We start from the raw sequence: 27,122 nt of genomic DNA, 5'->3' as shown, positions 1-27,122 counted from the left end.
AGTGTGTTACTTGATACACCTTAACGTCAAACAAGATCTAGAAAAGCCAAAGGCAAATAAAACAAGAGGAGTCGTGGCAAAAGAAAAATTGTAAGACGACTAGTAAGAAGGCGTCAACCAAAAAAAAAGCAAAAACGTTAAAGAACAAATGCTTTCAACGACGATGTAGTGACTTGTTCCGATACGGATGAGGATGAAGATTCAGATGAGACCAATGAATCTAGTGGTCTGGTGATTCCAAGGTTTCTGCTCCAGAGAAAAAGCATTTCCGGTCTCCATCAGATACTATGACGGAAGCACGCAAAATGATTGAATGGAATCTGTAGGGCCTCGCGTATGAAGGCAACCTTCAAAACATTGTTGCGCCAGTTGCTCCTGCCTTGAATCAAGACGTATCACAAGATTCATACGACAAGTATTTTAAACATGTAGTGCACTATTTCAGTATTGGAGTTAACTATGGTACTTTGAGTCTCTTGGTTCAATTTATCAGCTGTTCCTGATTTTTCTGTTTTACCGCAAGTGCAAAAGCAAACAGGGCCGGTACACATATAAAAACATTATAGGCTTTAAGAAGTATGTAAAAAAAATTAAAAAAAGGGAACATCTGCCCATACTAACGTTTTCAACAGATCCAAAGTATATGGAGTTTGACATCAATTTTTTCAAAAACGCACGAAAAAAATTCAATTCACTTTTACAACATTTTAAACTTGGTGTGTTTGAACTTGTATTATTTTGTACACCAAGTGGACTTAAAAAATTCACAGCCGATGAATTTGAAGATTTTGTCAATTGTTTCATTAAAGATAAGTAGTTAATTCCGCGATTGCGACAGATGACGATTGCCGAGGATTTCCAGAGAGCAATTGGTGAAGTAGCTTGTACTGACTTATAAATATATGTATATGTAAATAGCAAAACAATGGCATAATGAATAAAGACATATACATTTTTAAAGCATTGTAATGCCCTTTAATCTTGATTGCATTGTTTAAGGGTAATTATACGGACACCGTTTTTACATATTGGTAGTTATTGCCGAAACGCAGCCAAAAAAATCGCCTTTTTTGTACCAATTTGTAACCATCCTCTACCTTTTATGGGAATATTCACGATAAATTCAAAAAAAAATCAGGAAAAATTTTGAAGATAATCAAAATGTTCAAACACTATCATAAATAATAACGTTTTTTGTTCATGAGAATTACTTCTTCTTTTTGTATATTCGCTCAATATATCAATAACTACCTTCTGTAAACATTTGTAGTCAAACAACATATCAGAAGTATTTTATTTTTATTTTTTTATGAATTATTTTAATTTTTTTTTTTTTCACATATTAGGGAATACGTACTACAGTACCTTTCTTTATTTGTATTTATTCAAATAAAATCAGTCATTGGCCAACTTTTTTTTTTCTATGTATTACTAAAGAACGGGGAACAAAAAAAAAATATGTCGTTCATTGTATCTGATGTATTAAGAGACAATAACTTTTTTTTCCTGATTCAAATATTCTACAAATATTAAAACTTGATTTTAAGTGCTTTTTTCCTTGCTCGTGCTTTAATTCTTTTAAAATTGAAGGCGAATAACTTTTAAAACTTTGCGCTCAACCCTCAGATCCCAATCATTGGAGTGTTTAATAGATGTCTCAACGTAAAACATTTAACTGTGTTAAATAGATTCCAATCAAGAAATTATATTCAATTCAATCTGTCTGCTGAAAAATTATCGATTTGGTGATCGAAAGTTATTTTTTATTGTACTGCCGTCTGTAATTTAAATTCAGGTTTGTCCGTACCATCAGTAATAATCAAGCTAACATTCATTTCCTCCTTAATTGTTTTTCAGCTAGAATACATTCATAGGGTATCTTTGGAGTTTTCCTATTGCTACAATTAAAGAGGTTTTAATTTTATTCTGAAAGTTTATTTCCTTAAATATTATGGCGTGCTACACTTATGGTCCGGGTTATTCTCTACTTCACTTTGTAACATAAAATTACCTGATTATTTTTTTACGGCCAATAGGGATTTCAGAAACTCACTGCTTGTTGTACAAGCTTTTTTTCTTACCGTTTATAAATTAAGATGTGTCTGAAAAATAGCTTACGTCTGTGACAATTTTTATATATCTCTTGGGATTTTTCACTTGACGGTTGTTAATACCTATTCTTTATGTGCCTAAGTGAAATGATAAAATAGCAATTGTGATTTTTTTTTAAATTTTACATGATACTCCGTCGCTTAGTTCTTCAGATCCATTTTTATCGATATCATCCAAACGGTTCAACAGTCCCAATACTATAGAATATACAACTTAAAAACTAGAAGACATTATTACTTCAGTCTTGTCTTCTTGACTAGCAGGCTTTCCATATTTTTATCAAAAAAGAAGTACGCATTTGGATCCACTGCCTGTTTAGCTTTTTTTATATTAAACGTACTGATAATGTTTAAGCTATGTCAAAATGTTAATTTTTATAACTTGAAATAACAAATTACAGCTGTGGTACCAATTGCAATCAAAATACAAATTTAAAAAGGGCAAGCTTATAACTAGCAGTATACTTTTAATGCTAGCAATACATCAAGGCCATGATACAAAAATTAATGGCAATGAATCTTATCAACTCTTATCAACATTTTCTTCGTTAAATTATGATCTTTTTTCAGAAGATGTTTCTTTTTTTTAAACCCCACCCCCAAGACGCTTGATAAGTCATGCTCCCGAGCAGATAAAAAAAGATGGTAATGTAGCAATGCTAGAGATGCTAAATCGGTTTGCCGAAACAAATATAGTTATAATAATTAATAGCAGAAGTATGCTGATTATTGTCACTTGGCTGATTCCTGTCTATAATCTTATCAATGTAATACTTATATATATATATATATCATCAAAGGTATGTTATATATTCAAGTTTTTTTTTGGAATCAGGCATAAGCCATTAGTTTTTCTTTTTCTTTCTTTTTTTTTGCGTTACAAAATTAGATAACGTTTATGTGGCGCATAGTTTTGTTGTGAGTATAACATCATAGTTTGTCAATTCATTTTTTTTGTAATAGAAGAAAAGAAAGTTTGTATTGTTCCTTGGTTTTCATTATGAACTGACTTTGATGGACGCCCTCTTCCCCTTCTTGGTTTTTCTGGTAAGTCAACCTGTTCAGCTGATATAGCTTTTTTAGGTCTTCCTCTTCCTCGCATTTCGACAGCATTTCGAACTATGGTTCTTTCATCAGAAATTGTTTCAGTTGACTTTATTCGTTTTCCCTATTGATAAGAATGTAAGTTTAGATAATTGCTTTAGACTGTTGTATTCTACAAACTTACAACGTCTTCTTGGCTGTTCGGATCAAAAGATCTACTCATTCGTTTTCTGGAATTTGACCCTCCACTTTCTTGACTGTACACAGAAACTGAAGTAACTATTTATAAAGATAATTTGGTAGCTAAAAATTTGAATAACCAGCATTTTATTCAAGAAAATGTAAAGCGAAATCTTACTAGCACTTTCAGCATTTGAATTTATACTGTTTTCGTTTTCAATCTGGTGATTATCCGATGTCATAGATATATCAGACATTATCGATGGCTCTCTACGTCAAAATAATATATGATTGTCAAATCTTACTGAAGGAGTTAAATATATTAAATGATACATCATACCTAGAGTCACTGTTTCCTAAGGTTTCCACATTTACTCTGAAATCCATCTTTTGTTTCCCCTTGCTGTTTTCTTTGGAAATCGTATTGTCGTCATCCAATGTCATTCCCCTAAAACTTTGCATACAAGGCGAGTCCGAAAAACTATCCTGTCTAATCAAAACTTTGAAATGTATGGATGAATAATTATGTAAGCAGTTTTCTCATTAAAAATGAGGTGCTTTATTTATAATTTTTTAATACTTACAGTTGAATGCTCTTGAAGATTCGGCCTCAGTAGAATCAGATGCTATTCTATTAACAGTATTCTTGGGTGCTTTCTATACCGTTTTAGCGGGTGTTATTTCAGAGGTTCGGTTTGACGCTGTTATTGTTTGATTGGAGCAATCGCTATCGTCAAAATGTTTTTTGATGAAGGTTAAAAATAAAAATATACGTATTAACACAAGGCTTAAGTGTTTGTAAATATATGTGGATATGTATTATTATTGATCACCTCCAGAATCTTCACCGTAATTGTGGTCAGAAGCTTCTTCAAGTTCAGAATCCAGTTCGATAATGTCCCTGTTATTTTTTTGTATGTGATCTGCTAATAGTCCCTTCTCATTATTTAATTCAGTCATCACATTTTCTACAAAAAATTTCATCTTCTGTCAATGGCTTTTCAATGGGTCCTTTTAAATTTGTCGACTGCAAAGAAGCAGCAGTGGATTCCGAAAATCTTCGTGCATTGTCATAGTTATAATTTTCTGGGAAAAATGGTTCATTTTTATTATCATCTTCATCGAAATTCTGGTTATTTGTCCTGCTTTTTGTATTGCTGTTGGTTGTATTTTCTTCAATTTTGTCTTCGTCATCATGAACTTTGCCTGATCTTCTCTGATCCCTTTCAAGAATTTCTAATTCGAAATCATCTGATAAAACGCAACATTAGAAGTTTAATTAAATTTTGTGCAGGCACTATTTTAACTAAATTTTACCAAGCTCTTCATCCACTGTATTAGAGGCGTAAAATTCAGGGCCATTCGTAAAATCTTGATTGAGTGACAGATTTACATAAAAATATCCTTCTCTAACACCTTTGGTAATTTGTACGGGGCCTATGTCTGGATGAACCATATCTTTCAAAGTCTCTGTAACCAATGGAATACATGGCATTATTCTTAGTGCAATAACTGCCAAATGAAATTTCTCTTCTACAGCCCTTCCTAAAAACCCAGAAACCGTTGGTTGCTGGTCCATGTTGCCAGTTGCGACCATGAGAATGGGATCCTTTATTTCCTTTAAATATTTGATATCCCATGAAGAATTATAAGCTTTGAAAGAGTCCTCTATTATATTTTTTGTTCCGATCACCTTTACACTGTAACGTCTTTTTAGATACGTAAGCGGAAAAAAACTTGGTCAGTTTTAAACCAAGTTTATAATGTTTAATTAAACACCCAAAGTTTTATACATTACCCAAAGTATGCTTCATAAAGCAAAAAATAAACGTTCCCCTTCTCTTCATCCACTCGCAATGTATGGGGAAACAGGAGCCCTACAAACGTGGAAACAATGGATTGCATATTTTAAAAAATTATATTGTAGCTGTTTTTTCCTTTGTCAATACATGTGTGTTATATAATACGTAAAGGTCTATGGTCAATTGCATTGTATTACATGCGTGTTTATTGTGTAAGGTTTTATTGAGCTTCCGTACACGTGCATTTAGAATTAAATTTTTATTGTCATCACCAGATACTTCCAACATCTTTCATGATGCCGGATACAAACAATTTAATTCTTTAAGTCCACAACTTTGTCATCATCACATGTTTTTTTTTTTGAAAATCCAATTTTTCAAAAATGACTGCTAACTATTTGCATAAAATAATAGTATGATAGATTGATAAGGATATCAGGTTTTTTATTGTCATAATAAAAATGAGTTTAGGGTCCATAAAAAAATTGTCAGGCAACTTTTTTTTTCTTCGACACCACCTCTGCTGTACGTATAGAAAGTTTTCACCATTCTGTGTTATCCCGCTTTCATTAGAATTATGTATAAACCAATACCGAAGTCGATTTTGTTTGGCAACATAATTGTGCTATAACAGTGACACGGTACTGTTGTAATACATATGTGTAGCACATTCATTGAATGCATTTGTGTAATGTTTATTGTATTATAGGCTATTTGAGACTTTGTGATACCTTATTTTTAATAAAAAAAACCCAACATGCTCGGACCATGCAATATATGCAATTTGGTCCTTATTGGTTTTAAACTAAATCCTGCAAACTTTAGAAGACATATTTCTGTATTATTAAACAAAATAGAGAAGAGAAAAATTTATATTCTGAACTACTGTTTGACAGAATATATTGTACCTGACACATAAGACACCAACGTACGCATATGTGTTTGACTGATTGACAATATCATCTGATGCGATTCCCGTGGTTTTATCAATTCTTAATCTATTATACATAATTCATGAGTTACATCATCGATTCTCGTGAATTTTGTATTTTATTTGCGATAATTTCGATTAATGGAATAACTTTCCATATTTATAAAATGCTTACGGGTATATAAGCAAGTATACTTAAGAAAAATTGAACCATATTATTTTCATAACTAATACAAATTTACAACATGCTTCTTGGAGAACTCACCGATTGCACTATTACCAGTGCTCCCACATTTCGAGTAACAGCTCGAAACGTTATGTTAGAGGCCAAAGCCATTGACTCTGGCATGAGAGTCAAGCTTTATGTGTCGAATCCTGCGATGATTTACTATTTCATCCGGTACTGTGATGTAGGAAGCCGCCACCACCTGACAGGTAAATATTCTAAATGTTTCTATTATCCTAACAAATCTAACACTTCTATATAGGCCCATTGAACGTGACAGCGTACACGTTTGATGATAGCACAAGGGCTTTTTAAAGTATTCGTTTGAGTTTCGATAGTGCCCGACCTCTTCCCACCTTGGATGTTGATGGAAACATCATCGGCACAACAGCCACAAAAATTCGAGTCCGTGATTTGGAGAAAAATCACAAGTTCCTGAAGCTCAAGTACATTTTGTGCAAGTACGTTTTTGAGAACATTTACAACGAGGACATGGTGATGGGCAAGGGGTTGAATGTTGAAGCATTCGCCACTCAGTTAAATACCTCTTATGAGAAGCTTGGTGAGTTTTTTTTTTTGATTATATACAAGTTATTATGTAGCTAATTTTGCTACTTCATTTTATGATAGTATCTGAAGGGTTGATAATGTCCAATTACAATCCGGTTACTGTTGTGGAGTCGGTGACACGTCCAACAACTGAACCCAACACTAACCGCCCTGTTCCTCGTGTGATTAAGAGTACATATTCGTACAATGAGAGTGTTCGTCGTTTGGAGGATTGGGCCAACCCAAACCTCTCTCTCAGAAATCTGCTAAATGATCACATGCCGTTCTCTGTTGAGATCTTTGTCGTCCCCGCCGGCTCCCGAACTACCGATGATGAAGAAATGGAGAACTAGTTTTTTTTTGTCTCCTTGGTAGTTTTGCTTCTTTTCTTCTTGCTTGTCCCTTTTGTGATTGCGTTTTGTTTTCTTTTGCGTTTGCTTTTTTTGTTCACTTGGATCACGTTGTCCATTATTTCACAAAGTAAAATCAATTTTTTTTAAAATGGAAACAAAAATGAAATCAAAAAGAATCACATCTGAAAATTATTGTAGTGGTGTTATTGAATTAAAAATATAGTTAAAGAACGTGTTTAAAAACGAATATAAATACTGGCCCTATAAACACAGGTAATGACTTCAACAATATATTAAACTATCATGTTTTTCTCTTGGAGAATCGAAGACCCAAATTTATCTACCTTTAATGCTTTTCAAAAAAAGCAAATTAATTCATTCCAAGAGTTTACAATGCTCAAGCCCGACGGTTACTGCTGTGTCTGCATGCAAGTTCTTTATCCTGAGGATCAAAAGTTTCGCCGGTTTTCAGACTTATTCAGTTTTCCTTGTTTGAAATGGAAATTGACCCCTTTGTCAAATCCCAATGATGTAACCAAGAAGATGGTCTGTCTGCAGCATTTCAAGATGGATGAGGATGCCGTTGTCACGTTAACGTATCCTGGTAAGATATAAAACTTTAATAGCAGCTCTAAATATCGACTAATAATTATGCTATAGGCGATTTAATCCCTGAAACTAAAGACTTAAACTAAAGACTTAAACTATAGAGAGAAGTCGGCTTTGTCTCCAATTAAGCTTATGTCGCAAATAACAAGAAAATACACGCTGTTACATAGAAGAATTGGTCATTACGAGGTGAAGGGTACCATGTATGCGACGCATAACTATGAATTTGCTGAAATGGCTTATGGTGGAACCTTGGGACTATTTTTTCAACGTGGTGATCCTGCAAACATTATGAAGACCAAGGTGAAGCAAGCATATCAAGCTCTTCAACGTGTACATCGCTTGTTAGCCCGCTATGATTTGCCAAAATTAACCTACGCCTTGGTAAATTATCATGTTTCCGAGAACAAAAAGCATGTCGGAATTGATAAACGCTGGGTCAACAATGCTTTGTTTTCCATTAACGATGTAAACCCCCAGGCTACCGATGTTGAATTCAAAGAGTTGATTGTAGGTAAAGATGATGTTGGTAAAATGATTAGGTACTCCCACCCTAGTCTCTTGGCCTTGCTTTTTCCACATCTCTATCCAACATGCACCGGTCACTACTCCATGGTACCGACTAATACCTATGAGTTTGACAATCGATTAGGAGCTTATGGTATACCAGAAAATCAAGGCGGTGTTGCAAATGCTACGTGGAATGAAACAAGTATTGCAGCTTATGCGAAGCAGAGGCTTCTTATGAGAGATAGACGTTTTGCCCGAGACCCTTCTTTTTTATTCTTCATGCTCGATCTTACTGAAAAAAAAAATATCGCTGCTCCTAATTGATTCGTGGTTTCAACTAAAGGCAGAGAAAATTTAACTCAAAAGGATGTTGTGAATCAAAATACAGGAAAACTCAACAAGAACATTGTCTCTACTGTACCTCCTCAGATTCGGTCATCATATGCATACAAAAGAAAAAACTTTTTGGATCTCCAGTGTATATTTGAAAATCTTGGTGCTCCTCAACTTTTTTTAACATTTACTTGTGATGACAAAAGTGCAGACTTTAAAAACATTCTAGATGAAGATACCAAGTTCCCTTGGGAAGACCCTGTATTATTATCGCAACACTTCAGGAGAAGATGGTTAAGGTTTTTTAAAATCTATATTCAAGGTCACTTTGCCAGACAAATTGGTGGTATCAAAGATTATAGCTGGGTCATGGAGATTCAAGATCGTGGAAGCCCACACATTTATATGGTTCTTTGGACTGAAAAATCTGCACAAGAGCTTATCGATATGAATGTGGTTCATACAAGTTTTCCACCTGGCACAAGTATTGACGATCCTCTTCTGCATAGTTTAGTAAATAACCTGCAAATTCACAGATGCAATGACAAGTAAGCTAAAACTCCTTTTTATGCGTTACCGTATTAATTAATTATTTTAAACAAAAGCTATTGTAAAAGAGGTGACCCTACAGAAAAATGTAGATTTGGATATCCTAAGCCTTACGCTCCTTCCACTGAACTTGATACTGAACATCGCTGCATCTACTAAAGAGACGTTGGTGATGCTTACGTGAACAATTACAACCCGTATCTTCTAGCAGTTTTCCGCACCAGCATGGATATTCAGTACAATGATGGACCACAAGCAGTAATATATTTAGCAAAGTATTTGGCAAAGGATGATTATGAAGCAAAAATCCTTTTGAAAAATATTCAGCAACAAAACCAAGGATACTATAAGAGAACATCTTATGTGTCTGAGAGAGAGCATTATGCGACAAGAATTGTTGGTGCAGTTGAAGCAACATACGATGTCTTGGGATGGAGAAAGCATAGTAATTCTCGTAACGTTATCTTTATTAATACCAGCTTACTCGGTCAAGACAGTAAAAGATTGCGAGATGACATCAAGGATATTGATAGTAGTTCCAATGAAATTTTTGCAAGAACTCATGTTGGTAATGCGCTAAAAGCAATGATGATATAAAAAAAACTGAAATACCGACACTAAACGTTTTGGAAAATAGACATTTATGAAAAGCGTGAAGGTGCGCCTGATTTGACTTTGACAGAATTTTTTAGTTTTTATAAAAGAAACTGCAGCAAAAAAATGTATCCACGTATTCAGAATGTGACGCGAAGCTTTTACTCTGGACAGCTGCCTAATTATGTTTACAGCTCTAGAGATCTATACCAACTGATTACCGAAAAACCTTTTGCGTGGCGGACATTTAATTAAAACGAGATGAATGGTGAAAGCTTTTACTATCAGCAGATTGTAACAAAAAAGCCGATTTTTAATACAACTTTCGAAAATGAAAAGGGCCCAATTAGATCATGGAAAGGTAATATCTATATTTTTCATAAACGTATTGTTATTAATAAGACTATCTTAATTTGAAGATTATTATGAGTACTTGATCAATCTTGAAGAGGGTGGTATTGAAGTGCACAGAAGAATGAATATCCAATCTGTAAACGATGTAGTAGACGCTGAAAGAGGCATGCATGCTTGTCGCGAAGAGTTGATTGCCATGCTTAAAAGTGCAAACACAAGCCAAAAGAGTGTTTACAAACAAACGATATATGAGCTCAGAAACAACTCCACCGTTTTCGTCTCTGGTGCCGCAGGTACAGGAAAGTCCTATGTATTACGGATGCTGGAAAGACACTACAAGCTGAAGGAAACTAAAGTAAGTAAATACTGAATAAACATGATCTGCAAACGTCTAATGTTTTAAAAAGGTTTTTAAACTGGCTCCCACCGGCGTAGCTGCCCACAACATTTCTGGCGAGACTCTGCATCGTTTCTTCGGTATCACAAATCGCTCCTCCGTTCCAAAATTTCTCAACTTAGACGAATACGTTAAGCTTTACCCGAAATTACTTCTGCTTATTGATGAATATTCAATGGTCAGCCCAAAACTTTTAGAGTCTGTAAGTGAAGCGTTAATTAAAACAACCCAAAGGTCAAGTAGCATGGGCGGAATTAAGACTGTGTTTTTTGGCGACATAGCGCAATTGCTCCCCGTACAAAAAATGGAAGGTCTTATTTGGGAATCTGAAATATATACAACGTTCAACAGATACAACCTTATGGAACCTGTCAGACAAAAAGAAACCGCTTTTGTTGAAATCTTGGAAAAAGTTAGAAATTACAATTTTGATGAAACCGTTAATCAATTTATCAACAAAAGGACCATTCACAAAAATAATCTCCCGCTGTACTGCCTCCGCCTTTATACTACAAGAGAACGAGTGCGCTTAGCAAATGAAAAGGATTACAAAGAATTTCCTGGTGAGGGTAAAGAATTCGCAGCACTTGACTCATATGTTGGCAACAAAAGATCAGATAAACTTTTGTTAAGAGAAACAAGACTTCTGGAAACGCTTTTACTAAAACAAAACATGCCTGTTATGCTGGTTCATAACTTGAATGTCTCTCAAGGTTGGGTTAATGGCACTATTGCAGCAGTAGAATATATGGAGGAAGAAAACATATGTTTAAGAAAACGCCTTCCAGATGGTAGTGATTCCATATATTGGATCCAAAGAGTCAGCCGACAAGTCCCTAATACTAGTTACACAAGAACACAATATCCAATCGTTCCCGCTTTTGCCTCCACTATTGACAAATCTCAAAGCGCAACGATCGATTGTGTGGGAATTCACTTGGACAACATGATGTCTCATGGACAACTTTATGTAGCCATGTCAAGAGTGCGAAAATCGGAAGACTTGTATTTTTTTGGTGCTGATATGCCCTTATCTGTAAAAAGAAAATTCGGCGCTGATAATGATGCAGTTGAAATTATTAGAAATCAAAAATCAAAAATCAAAAATCTAAGCAGGTAGTTCTTTATCGACTCATATCAACTCATATGTCGTATTTGACGCCTAAATAAATGGAATACAATTACTATTTAATCTGTCTTGAGTTATAATATACTTCATATATTATAACAGACACAGTGCCAGTTCTCATAATCTTCTAACTGGGAATCATACCCTACATTGGACCCCGGTTGGCTGATTTACTGCGGTTCCTTCTAGCACCTACGATGAGTAATCAAGTAATCCAATCATCGCACATATTGCTAAATGGATAAATGATTTCTCTGCTGGAAATTCCGGACATACAACCATAGGCTTACATAACTATAATTTATAAGCTATGTTTCATGTCGTTACTGATTTATATTTCAAATCCAACAATTCCCAGTCTCTGGAAATGTTTATTCGATCTACGCAAAAATTAATTGAAGTAATAATTTAATATAAAAGGACCTCTATTTTTATCATGACAAACTCTCCAACTTATAATAAAGGATTAAAGAGTCTTATTTCTTTACTTGTTTATTTTTATCTTTTATTTTCTACCCTTTTATACTCAAATTATCAAATCATATCAATCTTTTATATATATTATCCCAACTTAAATTATTTCTTCATTACATTATATTTATACAGATATCTTAACCTAATATTCTAAAATAAAAAACTTATAATTATTCCCCTTAAGACAGCGCCATAAGCTTTATAAATGTCCATCCTCAATAATTGTAAGTATCATGAATGGTAATAGCAAGCCACTGGTAGAGCATAGTCCACATAAAATCCAACTATTAGCTCTTTGATAACCTTACTAAGAATCCCCGATAACATACAGAGTTAGGAGAAATAGCCCAAGGTATGAACAGGTTCAAAGTCCGTAGTACAGTCTCAAAAGATAATCGTCCAAACGCTTTTTTTTTTTTTTTTTTTTTTTTTTCACTGGAAGTCGTCATCGTCGTCAAGTGGGTTTTTTGAACCTTTGTTGCTTTTCTTCTTAAGACGTTCACTTGAACGTCACACCTGCCCTTCCCCTGCATTTTTTGTAGAGCCTGAACCTGTACTAGTGGTATCCTTTTTTCTTTTTCCGTTACCTTTACTGGGGCCTATTTTCTCGGTGGCTTTTCTCTCCTTGATTGCTTTGGCGTGCTCCTATTGCTTCTTAAGGTCTGCTAGATCCGAATCCTGAACTTCGTGCTTGTAGAATTGTTTGAAGTAGTCCTTGACGTTCAGGTCGAGTTGCTCAATTGTAACGTCTACAATTTCTTCCTTTTCAATCAAAAGCTCCAAGTGTTTTCCACGAAGGTGACCTGCAACAACCTTTTCCTGTCCAGAATAAGAGCAATCGGCCATAGGACATCTCGAACGATCCTTAGTTTTGATGGGTAGATGACTTCTTAACCACCTTTCCGAATCGGTATGCCTACCCGCTCGACCTGATTTAGATAATCCATTGTATCTTGATGACTGGCTTTCGTACAAATGGGTAAGCAAAGCCTTTTAACGTGCGATCGGACTTAAATGTTCCAAACCTTAATTTCATTTCAATATTTTTATTTTCGAAATCGTGACATGGTGCCTTTTTTTTTTTTTTTGAAATGTATGAAGGTAGGCTTGTACATGCCAAGATCCTTGAAAATAGAAGCTCTTTAAACTCAGTCAAAAATAAAGGAAGAAAGAAAAGTTTATTAAATGTTTTCATCAAAAGTTACCTTTCGAAGTGAAAGGTAACTTTTGGTTACAAATTTGTAAACATCACCAGCCACCTCTCTACCGTCGTCACACTTGCTGTAGGCATCAATATAATTCATGCATCGCTGAAAATACCGTTTGATTTTGGCGACATCTCCAGCCTTGTCCAAAAACCCGGGAATTTTGGCCTCAAGTGATTTGAATGTGTAATCACAATGAAGACGAGCCTCTCTTTTAGCTCCACCCCAATACATCTCAATCCAATTACATTCACAATGGTACTTGGGGTAGAGTTCAAAGATGTGACCCGCCTTCTCCACTGTTTCTTGAAGCGCCGTTTTTTGGGCAAGAAAATCTGGACGACTGGCTAAAAAATGCCTAGCACAGCACATAGATTTTCTGCCCGGGAAAGGATTCTTGCAATCCACCTTCCAATCCTTCCCCTCTAAATCAGCACCGAACCATTGCTTTCTTTCAGCAAGAATATTGCGAATACCTGATTAAAAAATAAATAAATTATCTCCTAGCTTTATAACATAATCAATTATTTACCTTTAAAGTACCTTTCTTTACGAGTAATTGTTTTCCCCTTTCTGTCTCTAAGGGTACTCACCTTCTCAAAAAAAAGTCCTGCTGTAAAACCTCTCCGCTAGTCAATGTAACTGTCGTAGGACGAAACTGAAATTTTTCAGTTACTGGCCATATCTTCTCCTTCAATGTCATTCTTGAGGCAACCAGAGCATCCTCAGCAAATGCGGAATGGTTTGAGCTGTTGTCAAACAAAAATACACCAACGCAATTGGGATGGATCAGCTCAAAAAGCTCAATTGCGTCATCTTTGAGTTGCTCGACCATGTGTTTATAGGTCCACCAACCTTCTCTATCACCACCGGCCTTAAAGTACCTTCTTGAGGTCCAAGCGCCACTCTTCATCGTTCCATGACAAGGGCACTGGAACTCACTGATCATGATGGAAGATCCAGGCCCTTTTTTACGAATGTAGTTTTCGTCGCTAGTAAGCCAGAAGTCGCTTTTTCCATCGTTTGCATAAAAAGTGCTTTCATCGTGGGTTACAAAAACAATCTTCTTTTCACCATCTTTCAAAACAGGTTCCAATACCTCTTCTTGGTTGTCACCTTGGTAAAATTCAGAACGCTCCATGTATTTTAACATGCGTTTACTCCAAGCTTGTCTATATTCGACGACATCAGGTCTCTCGTGACCATCGAAATAAATAGCCTTTTTGTTTTTACGGTAAGAATAGCCCCATTCGTAAAGATACCTGGCCACCGTAGTTTTACCAACGCTTCCAGTAACACCGAGAGTGGCAGGAATAACGTCCTCGTCGATAAATTTTTTAATATTATCTACTGTTCTGTAATTGGCAGTAGTCTTCTTGATCATATCCAAAACCTTGGTCTTAACGTCGTTATCAGCTAAGAAAGAGACACGTTTAGCATGAACACCTTGACTATGGTTGGACAAGACTTGATTTTCAAGGTATTCATTTGCCCACTTGATAATTGCTTTATGTCTGTAAAATTTGGAGCAATTGGGCCAAAGTGAATTTGCTGATTTCTTAGCTGCCTCGTGTTTTTTCAAACCTTCCAATCGGTTTTGAAAGTATTGCTGAACAGACACATAGCGGATATGATTGTATGAATCCACGTTACTACCATCGAGCGATTTGTTCATTACTGGCTTAGCAATAATTGGCATATCCTTGAACAAAACTCTAATTTTTTCAAGCTCTTTCTTGGTATGAGCCACGTACTCTTCTTTTTCTTCAGCGCGAGAGTCGTAAGAAATAGTGACACCAAAATTCAAAATAGTATTAGCAGGTTCGACAGTCTTTGCTTGCTTTTTTTTTCTCCAAATGGTTACTGCTGAAGTCTTATTGTAATGACCATTTCTAGGTCTTTTGGAAGATGATCCATCATCGAAAAGTGCTTCATTGATGTTTTTTGGTGTGGCAATACGCTCCGTATGATTGAGAAGGTCGTTGGTATCCTCTTCCCAGACAATCCAATCTTCTTCGACAGTTTCAGCTGTTTGTTCCATAATTTTACCAGTTGTACCTCTTAATCTATTGCGATTTGCTAAAGTTCTTTTACTAGGTGCAGGCATTTTGATGTAGTATGTAGTACAATAAAATAAAAAAGGTTTTTTTTGGTCAAGAAATTTAAACGCGAGTTTTGCCGAGTCGCAGTATAAATAATATCAAATCCCTGTTTTACATCATGTTCGAAATGTTACTATATGACATAAAAAGCTGCTTGAAGTCTCCCCAAATAATGTTAATATATGCTTTAACAACATTTCACAAGTTTTATTTTTTTGATATCTTTATTTTTGGAGCTTCTGAAGGCTCTGCAATGATTGATAACCATAGACGTCTCATAATTTGTCCAATGATGATTGATTTTGAGTTTAAAATAGACGGATAACAAGAATGGCACTTTTTTACGAACAACGTATAATAAGAATGTTTGAAGAACCCCAAATAATATTAATGTATGTTATATTAGTATGCATCTACTTTGGGTTTTTTGATCCGATAATTTTTCGAGCTTCTGAAGATCATTCAAGACTGACATTCAGGCCTGGTTTTGTTTACCCAGGGAAAAAATTAAAACTACGCCTCTCTTATAAATACCGAAAAAGTAACAATGCATTTGCAATCAAATTGAAAAGGAAAGTAGTAATCCAATTCCCCAAATATCGTTCCTAAACATATAAATATTATTGACCTTCTTTCCGTTTTCAAATATATTTATTTTTGGGCCTTCTGAACGTCTTTGAATATCTTTTCGAAATTAATCCGATTGTTATGACTAAAGCCGGAAATTCAAAAGAATTTGACAGAAAATACTAGAAACTTAGTAACTGTAGGCGCTATATTATTCGTTGTTGTATGTTACACTAACTGGGATCGGTATTTAAATTATTAACACACATAGACCATATTCTTTCAATATTTCCCCCCTACAGCCAAGTCCCAGCCAAAAAATTTAAAAACCGACCAACTTTGAGAGTCTTCAGACGACTCAAAATTAAAGATATCAACTTCGACCTCCCCATTTTTTGTTCATAAACATCTACTTAACAATAAATGGGGAGGTCGAAGTTGATATATTTAATTTTGAGTCGTCTGAAGCTCTTGAAAAACTGTCTAAAAGTTTGGAACATTTAAGTCCGATCGCACGTTAAACTTGGTATTCTTGACTCTCAAAGCCATCTTGAAGGCACCATTGGCACATCGACTTGCCTGTTGGTCTTGAACGCATGCTCACCAGGTTTAGTAAGTCTTGCAGTCTTAAATTCTCATTGCGATTAATGATACGTTCTAAAATTAAACGTGTTAATAAATGAACATGCGTATTATAGGATTTAATTTTACCTGCTTCTGGTAATTCCGGCTCACCAGGAGGGCCCTCGATCTTTTCTTGGCTGCTGTTCAGTTGATCCGATACTTGGTCTTCTTTGTACTCAATTTCCTCTCCTTCATCGTCAACGTCTTCACCTTCGTTGATGGGAGCCCAATATTCCTCACCGTCGAAAATCTTATCATCATTATCGCCAGCCTCATTATCATCATCATCGCCAGCCTCATCGTCATCATTGCCAGCCTCATCATCAGACTTTCCTTCTTGATTATCAGAGTCATCGTCTTCGGCATTAGCGTGCTGCTCGGGGAGTGTTGGATCAGGTCTCTTTGGGAGATCAATCGCATTTTCATTTAAAATAGCCGTACCATTTTCATCAACCTCAAGAAATCGCGGAGCCATTTCGTAAAGCCTTTGGAATTTTTCTCTTGTCAGACGTACGGTTACCACCCTTCTTGCTTGCTTATATAATCTATTGTGTTTTAAAAGATCTTTAATCTCTTCGTCTGTCCAATTGTCTCTGGACGCAGACCCGTACTTTTTAATCAACTCCTTGATAAAGTCAGCTCTTGCATTAAAAAGATTTGTCACCTTTTCATCGCCATCAATACCATCACTTATCTCTTCAACTGTTAATTTGTAACGACTGATATCCTTAATATGGAACATTGCAGGTCTTAAAAGTGGATCAACGGTATGGCCTTGAGCTGCTTCACCTGTTGTTACAAGAGTAGTGATATCAAGACGTTCAAATGTACCGGCATACGATTTTTTTAAAGTATAGGATGCAGGAGTATGACCCGTCAATGTTGAGGCGGTACCGTTGGAGAGATTGTCATTGATAATTTGCGCAAAATTTCTTCTGAAGGAATACAATGTACTGCTAACTAAAGAAGAAAAAGTTTATTTTTTTGTTAGTAAAATAACGGTTATGTAAAATATGTTTATAAGCTTACTGTTGAGACCAAAATTGGCTATTCTTCGGGATGTGGTGTGCTCGGCACTGTCACTCGTCCATGGGGAGACCTCTTCAATACTATTTACATGAAAATGTTAGTCAGTTTAAGTTATAGATAAATAGTCCCAGTATACGTACAACAAACTGTTTATAAAAACAGGCTCCTCTAACCTATCCTCTTTGATTTCAAGTAAAGCCAAATTACCCTGGTACCACTCTTCAGGAGAGTTAGGGATAGGAATATTTCTCCTGAATGCCAATGCGCAAATAAAAAGAGCAAAATCTCCATTACGTTCGTAATCAACGCCATCAATGACAGCCGAAGTGAAGGTTTTTTTGAATGTTCGATTGCTTTCAGAAAAGTACTTGCCTCGACCTTTAAGATGCGGCAATTGAATAACCACGTTGATCTTGTAGCCACGGTCATCTCTTCCTTGTGTCCAGATCTGTACATGCTAAAATATAAGAGATGGTCCAATAAAAAATGATTATATTGTTTTTTATATGTTGTAAATTTCCTGTTACCTTCCACTGCATATACTTTGCATCTTTATGCTTGACAGATTTAGATAGACTTGAAGGTCTTCCACCAGAATAAAGAACGATAAAAAAAAAAGATTATCACTTGAAATTCGAAAATGATGCTACCGGAGATTGAGGCTTCCTTCAAGCAATTGTTGATGATGATTAACACTTCTGGCAAACCAAAGATGGCCTGTGGCTTTTCGTTTCTCCTGAAATATCCAATTTTAGAAAGTTGGTAAATGTACTGATGTACAACAAAGGCGAGGTTAGGTTCAAGTTCTAGGCTGGGATTATTAACTTTGGCCTGCATTACAGAATAAAAATTTGTTAGATTCTTCCAGAAACAACTATTATGGATAACTTACGAGACCAACTAAATGTGTAATTTCTCTAAACATTGTACCAAGCTGAATCTTGTCTTCAACTCGACCTATTCCGGTAATAGAGCGATAAATAACACAATTCTTTAACACATCTGTAAAAACCATGAGTTGTTGTATGTTGTTTTAAGCAATAATTAATGCTATTACCAATATTGAACGAAAATCTAGTGAATGGTTTCAAAGGGGGTTCTGGAGGTACTTGTTCACTTCTTTCGGCATTTTTATTTTCAACAAATTGTCTATAGAGTGCATCCAGAGTTCAATAGTATAATTTTTTTTAAGCAGGCAGGTACTTTCCAATCAATCCAACCTTTTTTTTTCATTATTAAATTTTTTTTTGCTCACTATTATACGTTTTAAATGATAATTAAAAGAGTTCCACACAATGTTTTTGTGAGAAAACCAAGACAAATCCCCATTTTTACAAAGTGATTTTAGGTGAGGGTGCTTCAACTTGTCACATACAGCCAAAATTTGAACCAATTTTTTTATTTTAGCCAATAGGATTGCTCCGGATATTTAATTCACCGTTTCTGACATTTAAACTAAAGCATCTGCCGCCAAAAATCTAATTACCGCCAGCTGACATACTTAAGCTGGAAAGAACTGGTGCGATGTACTTAGACGATTAAGTTTACAAACAAATTTAGACTTGTAATTAATATTCTCTTTGCCCAAAATTAATAAAAAAATGCCGTTATTCATTTCAGGTTTTTAAAGAAAGAAAAAATTATTAAAACGCAGCGATCTCTTATCGGATGTTCTTATTGACGGACAAAGGCTTTAGAATGTTCACTAGCATTTTTGTACTGATTTTAATTCTTTGAAATTTAAGAATCTTGTAGCTTATTATGTTTTTATGCTGTAATATTAAGCGCGTTATACTAAAGTAAGCAGAAGGCAAATGACCTTTTTTGGAAACATTTATGACACTGATCATCAAATCTAAAAGAATTGAATCACTGCGTTACATAATCTGATTAAATTTTTATGCTGAAGAAACTCTTCAAAATGTTCCCCGTGATTTTGATACTAATTAGAATCTTTTTAAAATTGATATTATTATATAAAATAATAGGAATCGTAACTACGCAGTCACAAGGCGAGCTAATTTTCAGTCACAAAAGTTACAAAAGTTAGAATTTTTAATGGGGGTGCGGCGGTTTCCCCCGCAAGAGGGGTGGGGGGAGGGGGGACCCCTCCCCCCAAGAATACGACCCATAGTATTAGCATGAAAGAGCTTATATCGTATAAAACAGTATTTTTTTTTTTTTTTTAGCAGTGTAACTTTTAAGCAGTGATAAAAAAAATTGGGGGTGCGGGGGGTTTGGGGGGAGGGGGAACCCCTCCTCCCAAGAATACGGCCCATAGTATTAGCATGAAAGAGCTTATATCTTATAAAACAGTATTTTTTTTTTTTTTTTTTTTTTTTAGCATTGTAATTTTTAAGCAGTGATAAAAAAAAATTGGGGGTGCGGGGGTTTCCCCCGCAAGAGGGGAGGGGGGTTTAGGGGGAGGGGGAACCCCTCCACCCAAGAATACGGCCCATAGTATTAGCATGAAATTGTTACCTTCTGAAAAACAATGTACCTTTTTTTTTTCTACAGCATAATATCTTAAAGTATATTTTTTTTTAATACAGTGAACTTTTTTACAGCCCTATGTTTTTAAAGCGTTATTTGTTTTTAATTCGTAATATTTTTTAGCAGAGGTTCAAAATAAGAGGTTGCGAAAAATCCTCCTTCTAAGAATACGACCCATAACATTAAGCATTAAACTGAAAAAAGAGTTTATATAAAAATTGACTATTTTGGAGAGAGTCATAATATAAAAGTGACTTTTACTGAAAAAGACATTCAAAAAAAAGTAACTATGGAGGTTTTGTGGCAAAGGTTACCCTTCGCCCCAGTATAGCAGCCAATAGCATTAAACATTATACTATCGAGGTTAGAGATACAGTGTATGAACACGTTTTCACAAACAGTATGTTATTATTCGAGAAGAACTGAAAAATTGTTTTGTTTTAGGTCGATGGAGGGGTCCCCTTTGAAATTAATATTTTGGATTATGAAGCCTTTCGTTATGAAAACATTGCGCATAAAATAGGTAATCAGATATATAAACAATTAATACTTTTTGCGTAGATCAACTTTCTAGCCTGGGTCTAGGGATATCGTCTTTTATTTAAACATGTAATGAGAAACATCAAAGTTTTCTCCAGTGTCAAACTGATAATCAGCAGTGTAGCTTAAGCTATAATGGCGAGTGGGCTTCATGGTTAATAAATATATGTTAAGTTTTTGATTTCAAAAACAGGCCTGCGGCAGCACGAGGCTTTTTCAAAGTGCAGCGTACCGAACCATAGTGCAGGTCAAAAATTTACCGCAGCGCAGCGAAGGTCAAAATTTTTACCGAAACGGAGGTTTGGTTGAGAAAGCCTGGTATACATTAAAAATATTATTTTGAATCTGTTCTTGCCACCGCCAACAAAAAAAAAAACCGACCTCCGGCCGGTTTTTTAGGCGTTCTTCAGACTGCCGATCGGGACCTGCGGCCCTCTCTAAGACTGAATGAATTAAGTTTTTATTGTTTATCAAAATTATTTTAAAAGTTTTATCCATAAGGGCTCGTGATAGCTTGTAAACGATACATATTTGCCTGAATCAATCACTTGGTTGCTGGTAAAAATATTATCGATAAATGTGTTTTTTTTTGTTGTGGATGTAACTGTATCCATTAAAGGTGATGTCAAATTATATTGACTCAGGAGGTTTACAATGCTTGATTTTTTTGAAGAATAAGATGCAAAATCTACATTAAAATCCCCACCAATAGTAACTGATCCATGAGGGTGGTCCAAAATAAATTGCAAAGCTTCTAATATTATATCGGTCGAAGCATTTGGTGAGCAGTAAACACTGGCAAATAAACTACTATCAATGACCACAAGCGAAACACTGACTGAGCAATTTCTATCTTGAAAGTATTTACTATCAGAAGTATAGTGCGATTGTTTAAAAAGGTGTTATTTATAAAACAACACGATCCAACTGGTTTAGGATTTCTGTGGTATTTGACAAAATATTACATAGAAAAGTAATGAGATAAAAGTATATTTTTATTAGGGGTAAAAATAGACTAAAAGAACTCTGCTGCTATGAAATAATTGATCCTTTTTATATTGCACAACTCTCCTGAGTTTTAATGATGAGTCAACCTTTCTGGTTTTGGAATAGATCTATACTTTGTTTCCCGCCTTGGGTTAAATGGATACTACTCGTTAGAATTGTTTCCAGATAACGTTGTCCCATATCAGTGGATCGGGAGCATGAGTATGCTAATAAATCTTTAGTATTACGAGATACTTATTTATCAGATCATGCAACGGTTACTGTAAAAGATGCATACTTGTTTGTCAAGTGTAATTGGCAATAGAACATAATAGTTGATCATTTATTCATTATCTTTGTAATGAATAAATTACGATCCCAAATATAAAATGTCTTATCGATATTTGTATATTTGGTTGTAGAAGCTAGGTATCCATTAATTCATACACTATTTCTTTATACTCTTTATCAGCAGTATAATTATATCCATATATAAGTAAATGAACCATTTATATTAATAGCTGTTCTATTCTCTCTCTGGGTAGCTAATCCATTGAGAGAACTATTAATATTAAGTTTCTCTTTCTTATAATTCTTGATTGATCTGAGAAGTTTCTCTTCTCGATCGGTGATATCGTAACTCAGTGGTATAGCATTCTGTATCCAACTGTCATTCGTATATCGTATTTAGGCCAATCATGCAATCTTTTATATAGAAGTATGTACTCGAAGTAGGAGAAGTTGTATAGCAGTATACAAGCGTATGCTGATATGCAATATCAAAGGTTGTTTTAATTTCATAGTTTATTTATTTAAACGATTTGCTTAATTATTCTTTAAGTGGATCGTACCCAAATACGACAGATATTCTTGAACACTGGCTCGTTCTTGAACTCCTCGTTCACCTTGCCTTCGATGTTACACTTGGGTAGATCCAATCGGCTAATGGCCAAACCTCCTGATCCGCTGGGCATGTTGGCATACTTTGAGGCTTCAGTTCCTCGTTGGGCTGGACCAGGGGTTCCCCACACTTCAGAATAGGAATTCATTGTTCTGGTAATTCGCTTGACAGCTTCACCAAGCTGATGAATCTTCATATCATCTTGTTCAGTGCGTTGTTCAGGCTTGGAATACAGTTTAGAGATCTCAAGAGACAAGGCTTCTCTTTCTTGCACCATCTTCTTTACAACTTGAGCGGGAGTCAGAATGGGCAACACCTCTTCCTCGGGTTGAGAATCCTCCATCACGGTGTCTTCTTGGTTGGTCGCATCCGCTACACCTAGCTTTCCCAAGTCTTCAGCAATGTTCTGGACCTGGTGGTTGGCCTCGATAGTGACAGCTTGGACTTCATTGGGGATAACAGTGGTTTCTTCGGGAGAGTGAGACATCTTGATAGTAATAGTTGCTTGAATAAAGTTACAGGGGATATAACTTAAAAAAAAAAAAAAAAAAAAAAAAAAAAAAAAATTTAGAATAAGCCTCCAAATCTTTGTGGTTCCGATGTTTCTTGTAATTATGACGGGTTTGCATAAATTTGACAGGTTACTCATATTCAATGTATCTAAACACAAGACAAAGTGCATTGAAAATAAATGAATATCCTTGATAACTAGTGTCTTTCAACTAATAACTACTTATTTCGCGCGCTACGCTGACGCTGGTGGGGGAGCATGTGGTAAAACACATAATATATAACTACGTAAACTACATAAATAATAACGGCTACAGCCAATAATAAATATACACAATTGCATAACAAAGCATACAACCAATAAAATACATAATACCATTTAGATAAGGATATGACAGTAAAATATCCTTATCACCATTCTACCATTAGTCATAGACAGGGACAGAATTTCTATAATAAGGAAATAGAAAAAGAAAACTCTGTGTTACCTCACAGAGTATCTTCAATTCCAAATATACCTGCTGTAATCATAAAAGATAGACAGCCATTTTTCTGTGTAACATACACAGAATATAGTTTCTCAAGCATAAGATAGTGATAAGCACAGTAACAGCTTATCACAATTATAAATCATTACCATCTAACAATTCATATAAATAGGACAATTTCTAGATAAATAGTTTTCCTTTAGTTTATTTTTAACCTTTAACCTGGAATAAAACCACACTGGATATTTAACTTATTCCCTGTTTTTATTTTTTATTCTTTTTATTTTTCTGTGTAAACCAATCCCGTTTACCACAATAGCCTTGGTGGACTGTATACATGTGAGTCTGTCAGGCGATTCTGTTGCTTCCTTAGCAGGTTATTAGTATGTGAGTACTGTAAATATCTACACGCGAATAATTCCCTATAGCTTTTAGAGATGACGTATAGTGTAATATCGTAGATATCAAAATGGGTCTTTATGAATAATCAAAGTAAAGATAACCTTTTATTAAGAGTTGAATGAGCTTGTATTTATACTTTTACGAAGCTGTGTCTAAACTAATAGTAGATCCAATCGGGATTTACTATTCAATCGTTTATCCATTTGAATTGAATAAATGTTTATCCATGTATTCTTATTCGTTGATAACAATCTTTCCATGATTACGATCTCCAGTCTGTCTACTGAGATCTAATATTGGATTTCTATTGTTTCTATGATTCAATACATCTGCGATACAACATTATCCCCGACCAAACATGGAAACAATTGGATTAAGTTAAGGCTTGTCTATCTTGTAAATAGGGACTTTCCGAGAGATACGTATAGAGCACAGACCATTAGAGTTTAGAGTAGACACTTTGCAATTTGATTTGGTTTGATTTGAGATCTTGATAAGACTTGAGAAAAAAAAAGAAAAAAGAAAAAAGAAAAATAAAAAAATACTAATGCATGAATTGTGAACCTTAACTATCTGAGTCAATAAAAACTCTTACTGCATAATAAGAGAAAAGATACACTGATAGTAGAACCTAGTTCTTGGATCTCTTGTTATCTCTTTCAGTTATGGATGTCTTTGACCTTCTCTTGGTTTTACGTTGCTTAACGACATCTTGCTTGTTTTTGCCAATTAACTGAATCTGATCAATGTGGGCTTGATCTACATTTCTTCTTTTCCAATATGTTTTAATTGCGTCATTAGAATCAAGATTATCTGATGGTAACCAACTGTCGTGTTCCGCACCATAATCTTTCCATCTGACAAGATATTCATAATTGGATGCATTATCACCTCTGTGATCTATAATGCTTAAGACTTCAAAATGTTCTTCATCTCCTAATACCTTTTCACTATTAATTCTTTTAATGTGTGATGTTGGTACATTTCTAGGATATAATTCACCAGTTGTATCTTTTAATACATATAGTCCTGGTCTGACTATATTAGCAACTGTGAATGGCCCTTCATAATATGGTTGAGTCTTGGAACTCTTATTCATATTCTTTATCATGACTTCTGTACCAATAGGATATGATTCATGGTTGATTCTATGTTTCTTCATGAAATATTCATTATCCTTCTTCTGTTGGTCAGCCATTTCCCCCCTCAAAGCAGGAATCACAATACTATTGATTTCCTTCATCTTTTCGAGGATGTATTCTGCACTGATATAATCGCTATCATGCAATACTGGTGTAACATTACGATAGTCTACAAACTTATTAGCTTGTCTATTAAACATGACTTCGAAAGGACGTGCCTTATGCTGTCTAGAATACTTATTATTCATGACATACTGCACTGAAGGTAGGAAAAGATCCCAGTCTTCTTCCTTTCCTTCCAATACTTTAACAAGTGTGCGTTTTGTGATACCAACAAATGACTCATTAGCAGCGTTGCCTAATGGGTTATAGGGTGAAGACAACCTGTGGTCAATACCACATTGTTTAACTAAACTGTCAATTAAGGAATTGTGAAATTCAAGGCCTCTATCATGGCTGATGATTTTACTATATCCAAGAATAGAAAAGTTCTGAACAAGTTGCTTCGCAATGGTAGTTGCACGCTTATCAGGTATAGCACTTAACATGGTAAATCGAGAGAATAAATCTACCATCACAAGGATAAAATTATTTCCTCTAGGTGAAGTTATATTGAGCGTTCCTAGATCCATGACTACATGATCCATCACGCCATCGGGCAAGATACTTGTAGGTGGGTGGTATACTGTTTGACCTCTATTAAATAACCTACATCTTTTACACGATGCTACAGTTCTTAAGATATCTTTTCTTAGACCTGGCCAATTCATGTTATCATTATGAATGGACTTTTCCATTGCTGTCACGCCATAATGCCCTAATAAGTGGGTCTTAATTAAAATATCTTCTCTTTCCTCAGAAGATTCTGGAATAATGAAATCACTAGCCAAAATTTCCTTTTGTGTGAATTTCTTGAGTAACCCTTCATTGACGTTATTCTGTTCCTGGATAGTGTCAACTACTTGTTGAAGCTTCGCTTTAGTAACCTTATTCTCTTTGCTGTTTACTACTGGAATACTACTCAAGTCATTATCGGCTCTATTCTTACTAGCGCTTCTAGTAATAGCCTGTAAAACCAGATCTGTATCGTTTTGTTCTATATGTGGCACAATATCAGATAAATTACGTGACGGTTCTCCCTCATTCTCAGTGATATGTTTGAGCTCAGACAAGGGTGCTAATCCTTTCTGTGTATTCTTTTTCTTCTCATCGCTTGTTTTGGCATGTTTAAATTTTTTAAAGATTACTTCACTATTATTTTTCTCATCATCATGAGGAATAAATAATCTTGAAAGCTTATCTGCTAAAATATTTTTGATACCAGCACAAAAGGTAATATCAAAGTCCATTTCGTAAATTGACTCATACCAGTTCTCAACTGCTAAATTAACCTTCTCTTTCGAATGAATATATAGAATACTCTTATTATCAACAAATAAGTGGAACTTTCTACCTCTCAACCATTGTTTGAATTTGGTAAAGGCGAATACGACTGCAGCTAATTCTCTGCGAAAACTTCCCCAACGTCTTTCTACATCGCTAATGGTTCTAGCAATGAACCCGATGTACTTGACCTCTTTATTAATGACTTGGTAAAGTGCCGCACCGTAACCATATGCTGAACTATCAGTTACAACACAGAAAGGGTAATCAGGATCTGGAACACTTAACACTGCCGAAGATACTAACGCTAATTTTAACTTTTTCACAGCATCATCATGCTCTTTAGACCAAAGTTCTTTCAGATTAGGTTTATTCTTCAACTTATCAAGACATGCGGATAGGAAACTGTAATTAGGAATATGCGATCGAAAGTAGTTTGTCAATCCGAGGAATGATGCCAAGCTGTTTACCGGAAGTAATTGGTGGCCAATCCAAGACATTACTCACTTTCCTGTGATCCACAACTAAACCATAATTAGCAGATAATACAAATCCCAGAATATAGATCTTTGTTTGACATAATTGGAGTTTATCAGGGTTGATT

At 35.2% G+C, this 27,122-nt stretch overlaps 3 protein-coding genes across 3 annotated transcripts; 1 reads left to right on the top strand and 2 right to left on the bottom strand.

Moving 5' to 3' along the window:
- Nucleotides 1-4,641: 4,641 nt before the first annotated feature.
- Nucleotides 4,642-5,240, bottom strand: EV154DRAFT_425949 (uncharacterized protein; the record flags this gene model as incomplete). Its single annotated transcript, XM_051596278.1, has 2 exons — nucleotides 4,642-5,044; nucleotides 5,134-5,240. The coding sequence occupies 2 exons, from the start codon at nucleotides 5,238-5,240 to the stop codon at nucleotides 4,642-4,644; spliced, it is 510 nt and encodes a 169-aa protein (XP_051454684.1).
- A 1,059-nt stretch (nucleotides 5,241-6,299) lies between these two features.
- EV154DRAFT_518114 (uncharacterized protein) lies at nucleotides 6,300-7,288 on the top strand. The gene is made up of 4 exons (XM_051602581.1): nucleotides 6,300-6,503; nucleotides 6,557-6,581; nucleotides 6,612-6,856; nucleotides 6,925-7,288. The coding sequence occupies exons 1-4, from the start codon at nucleotides 6,314-6,316 to the stop codon at nucleotides 7,194-7,196; spliced, it is 732 nt and encodes a 243-aa protein (XP_051454683.1). The 5' UTR covers nucleotides 6,300-6,313; the 3' UTR covers nucleotides 7,197-7,288.
- A 9,248-nt stretch (nucleotides 7,289-16,536) lies between these two features.
- Nucleotides 16,537-18,687, bottom strand: EV154DRAFT_566511 (uncharacterized protein; the record flags this gene model as incomplete). Its single annotated transcript, XM_051605965.1, has 7 exons — nucleotides 16,537-16,676; nucleotides 16,731-17,603; nucleotides 17,673-17,752; nucleotides 17,813-18,129; nucleotides 18,200-18,229; nucleotides 18,300-18,503; nucleotides 18,565-18,687. 7 exons carry the CDS (start codon nucleotides 18,685-18,687, stop codon nucleotides 16,537-16,539), a joined length of 1,767 nt encoding a protein of 588 aa, XP_051454682.1.
- Nucleotides 18,688-27,122: the final 8,435 nt, after the last annotated feature.

The sequence above is a fragment of the Mucor mucedo genome (genome assembly GCF_025094135.1).
Source record: "Mucor mucedo strain NRRL 3635 chromosome Unknown EV154scaffold_88, whole genome shotgun sequence".
Taxonomy (NCBI): domain Eukaryota; kingdom Fungi; phylum Mucoromycota; class Mucoromycetes; order Mucorales; family Mucoraceae; genus Mucor; species Mucor mucedo.
This window is presented reverse-complemented; position numbering and strand designations above follow the sequence as displayed.

Coding starts and splice junctions, on each gene's coding strand:
- EV154DRAFT_518114 (XM_051602581.1), top strand. CDS start 6,314: ATGCTTCTTGGAGAACTCACCGATTGCACTATTACCAGTGCTCCCACA. Junction 6,504..6,556: donor AAGCCGCCACCACCTGACAG/GTAAATATTCTA, acceptor ACTTCTATATAG/GCCCATTGAACGTGACAGCG. Junction 6,582..6,611: donor TTGAACGTGACAGCGTACAC/GTTTGATGATAG, acceptor GGCTTTTTAAAG/TATTCGTTTGAGTTTCGATA.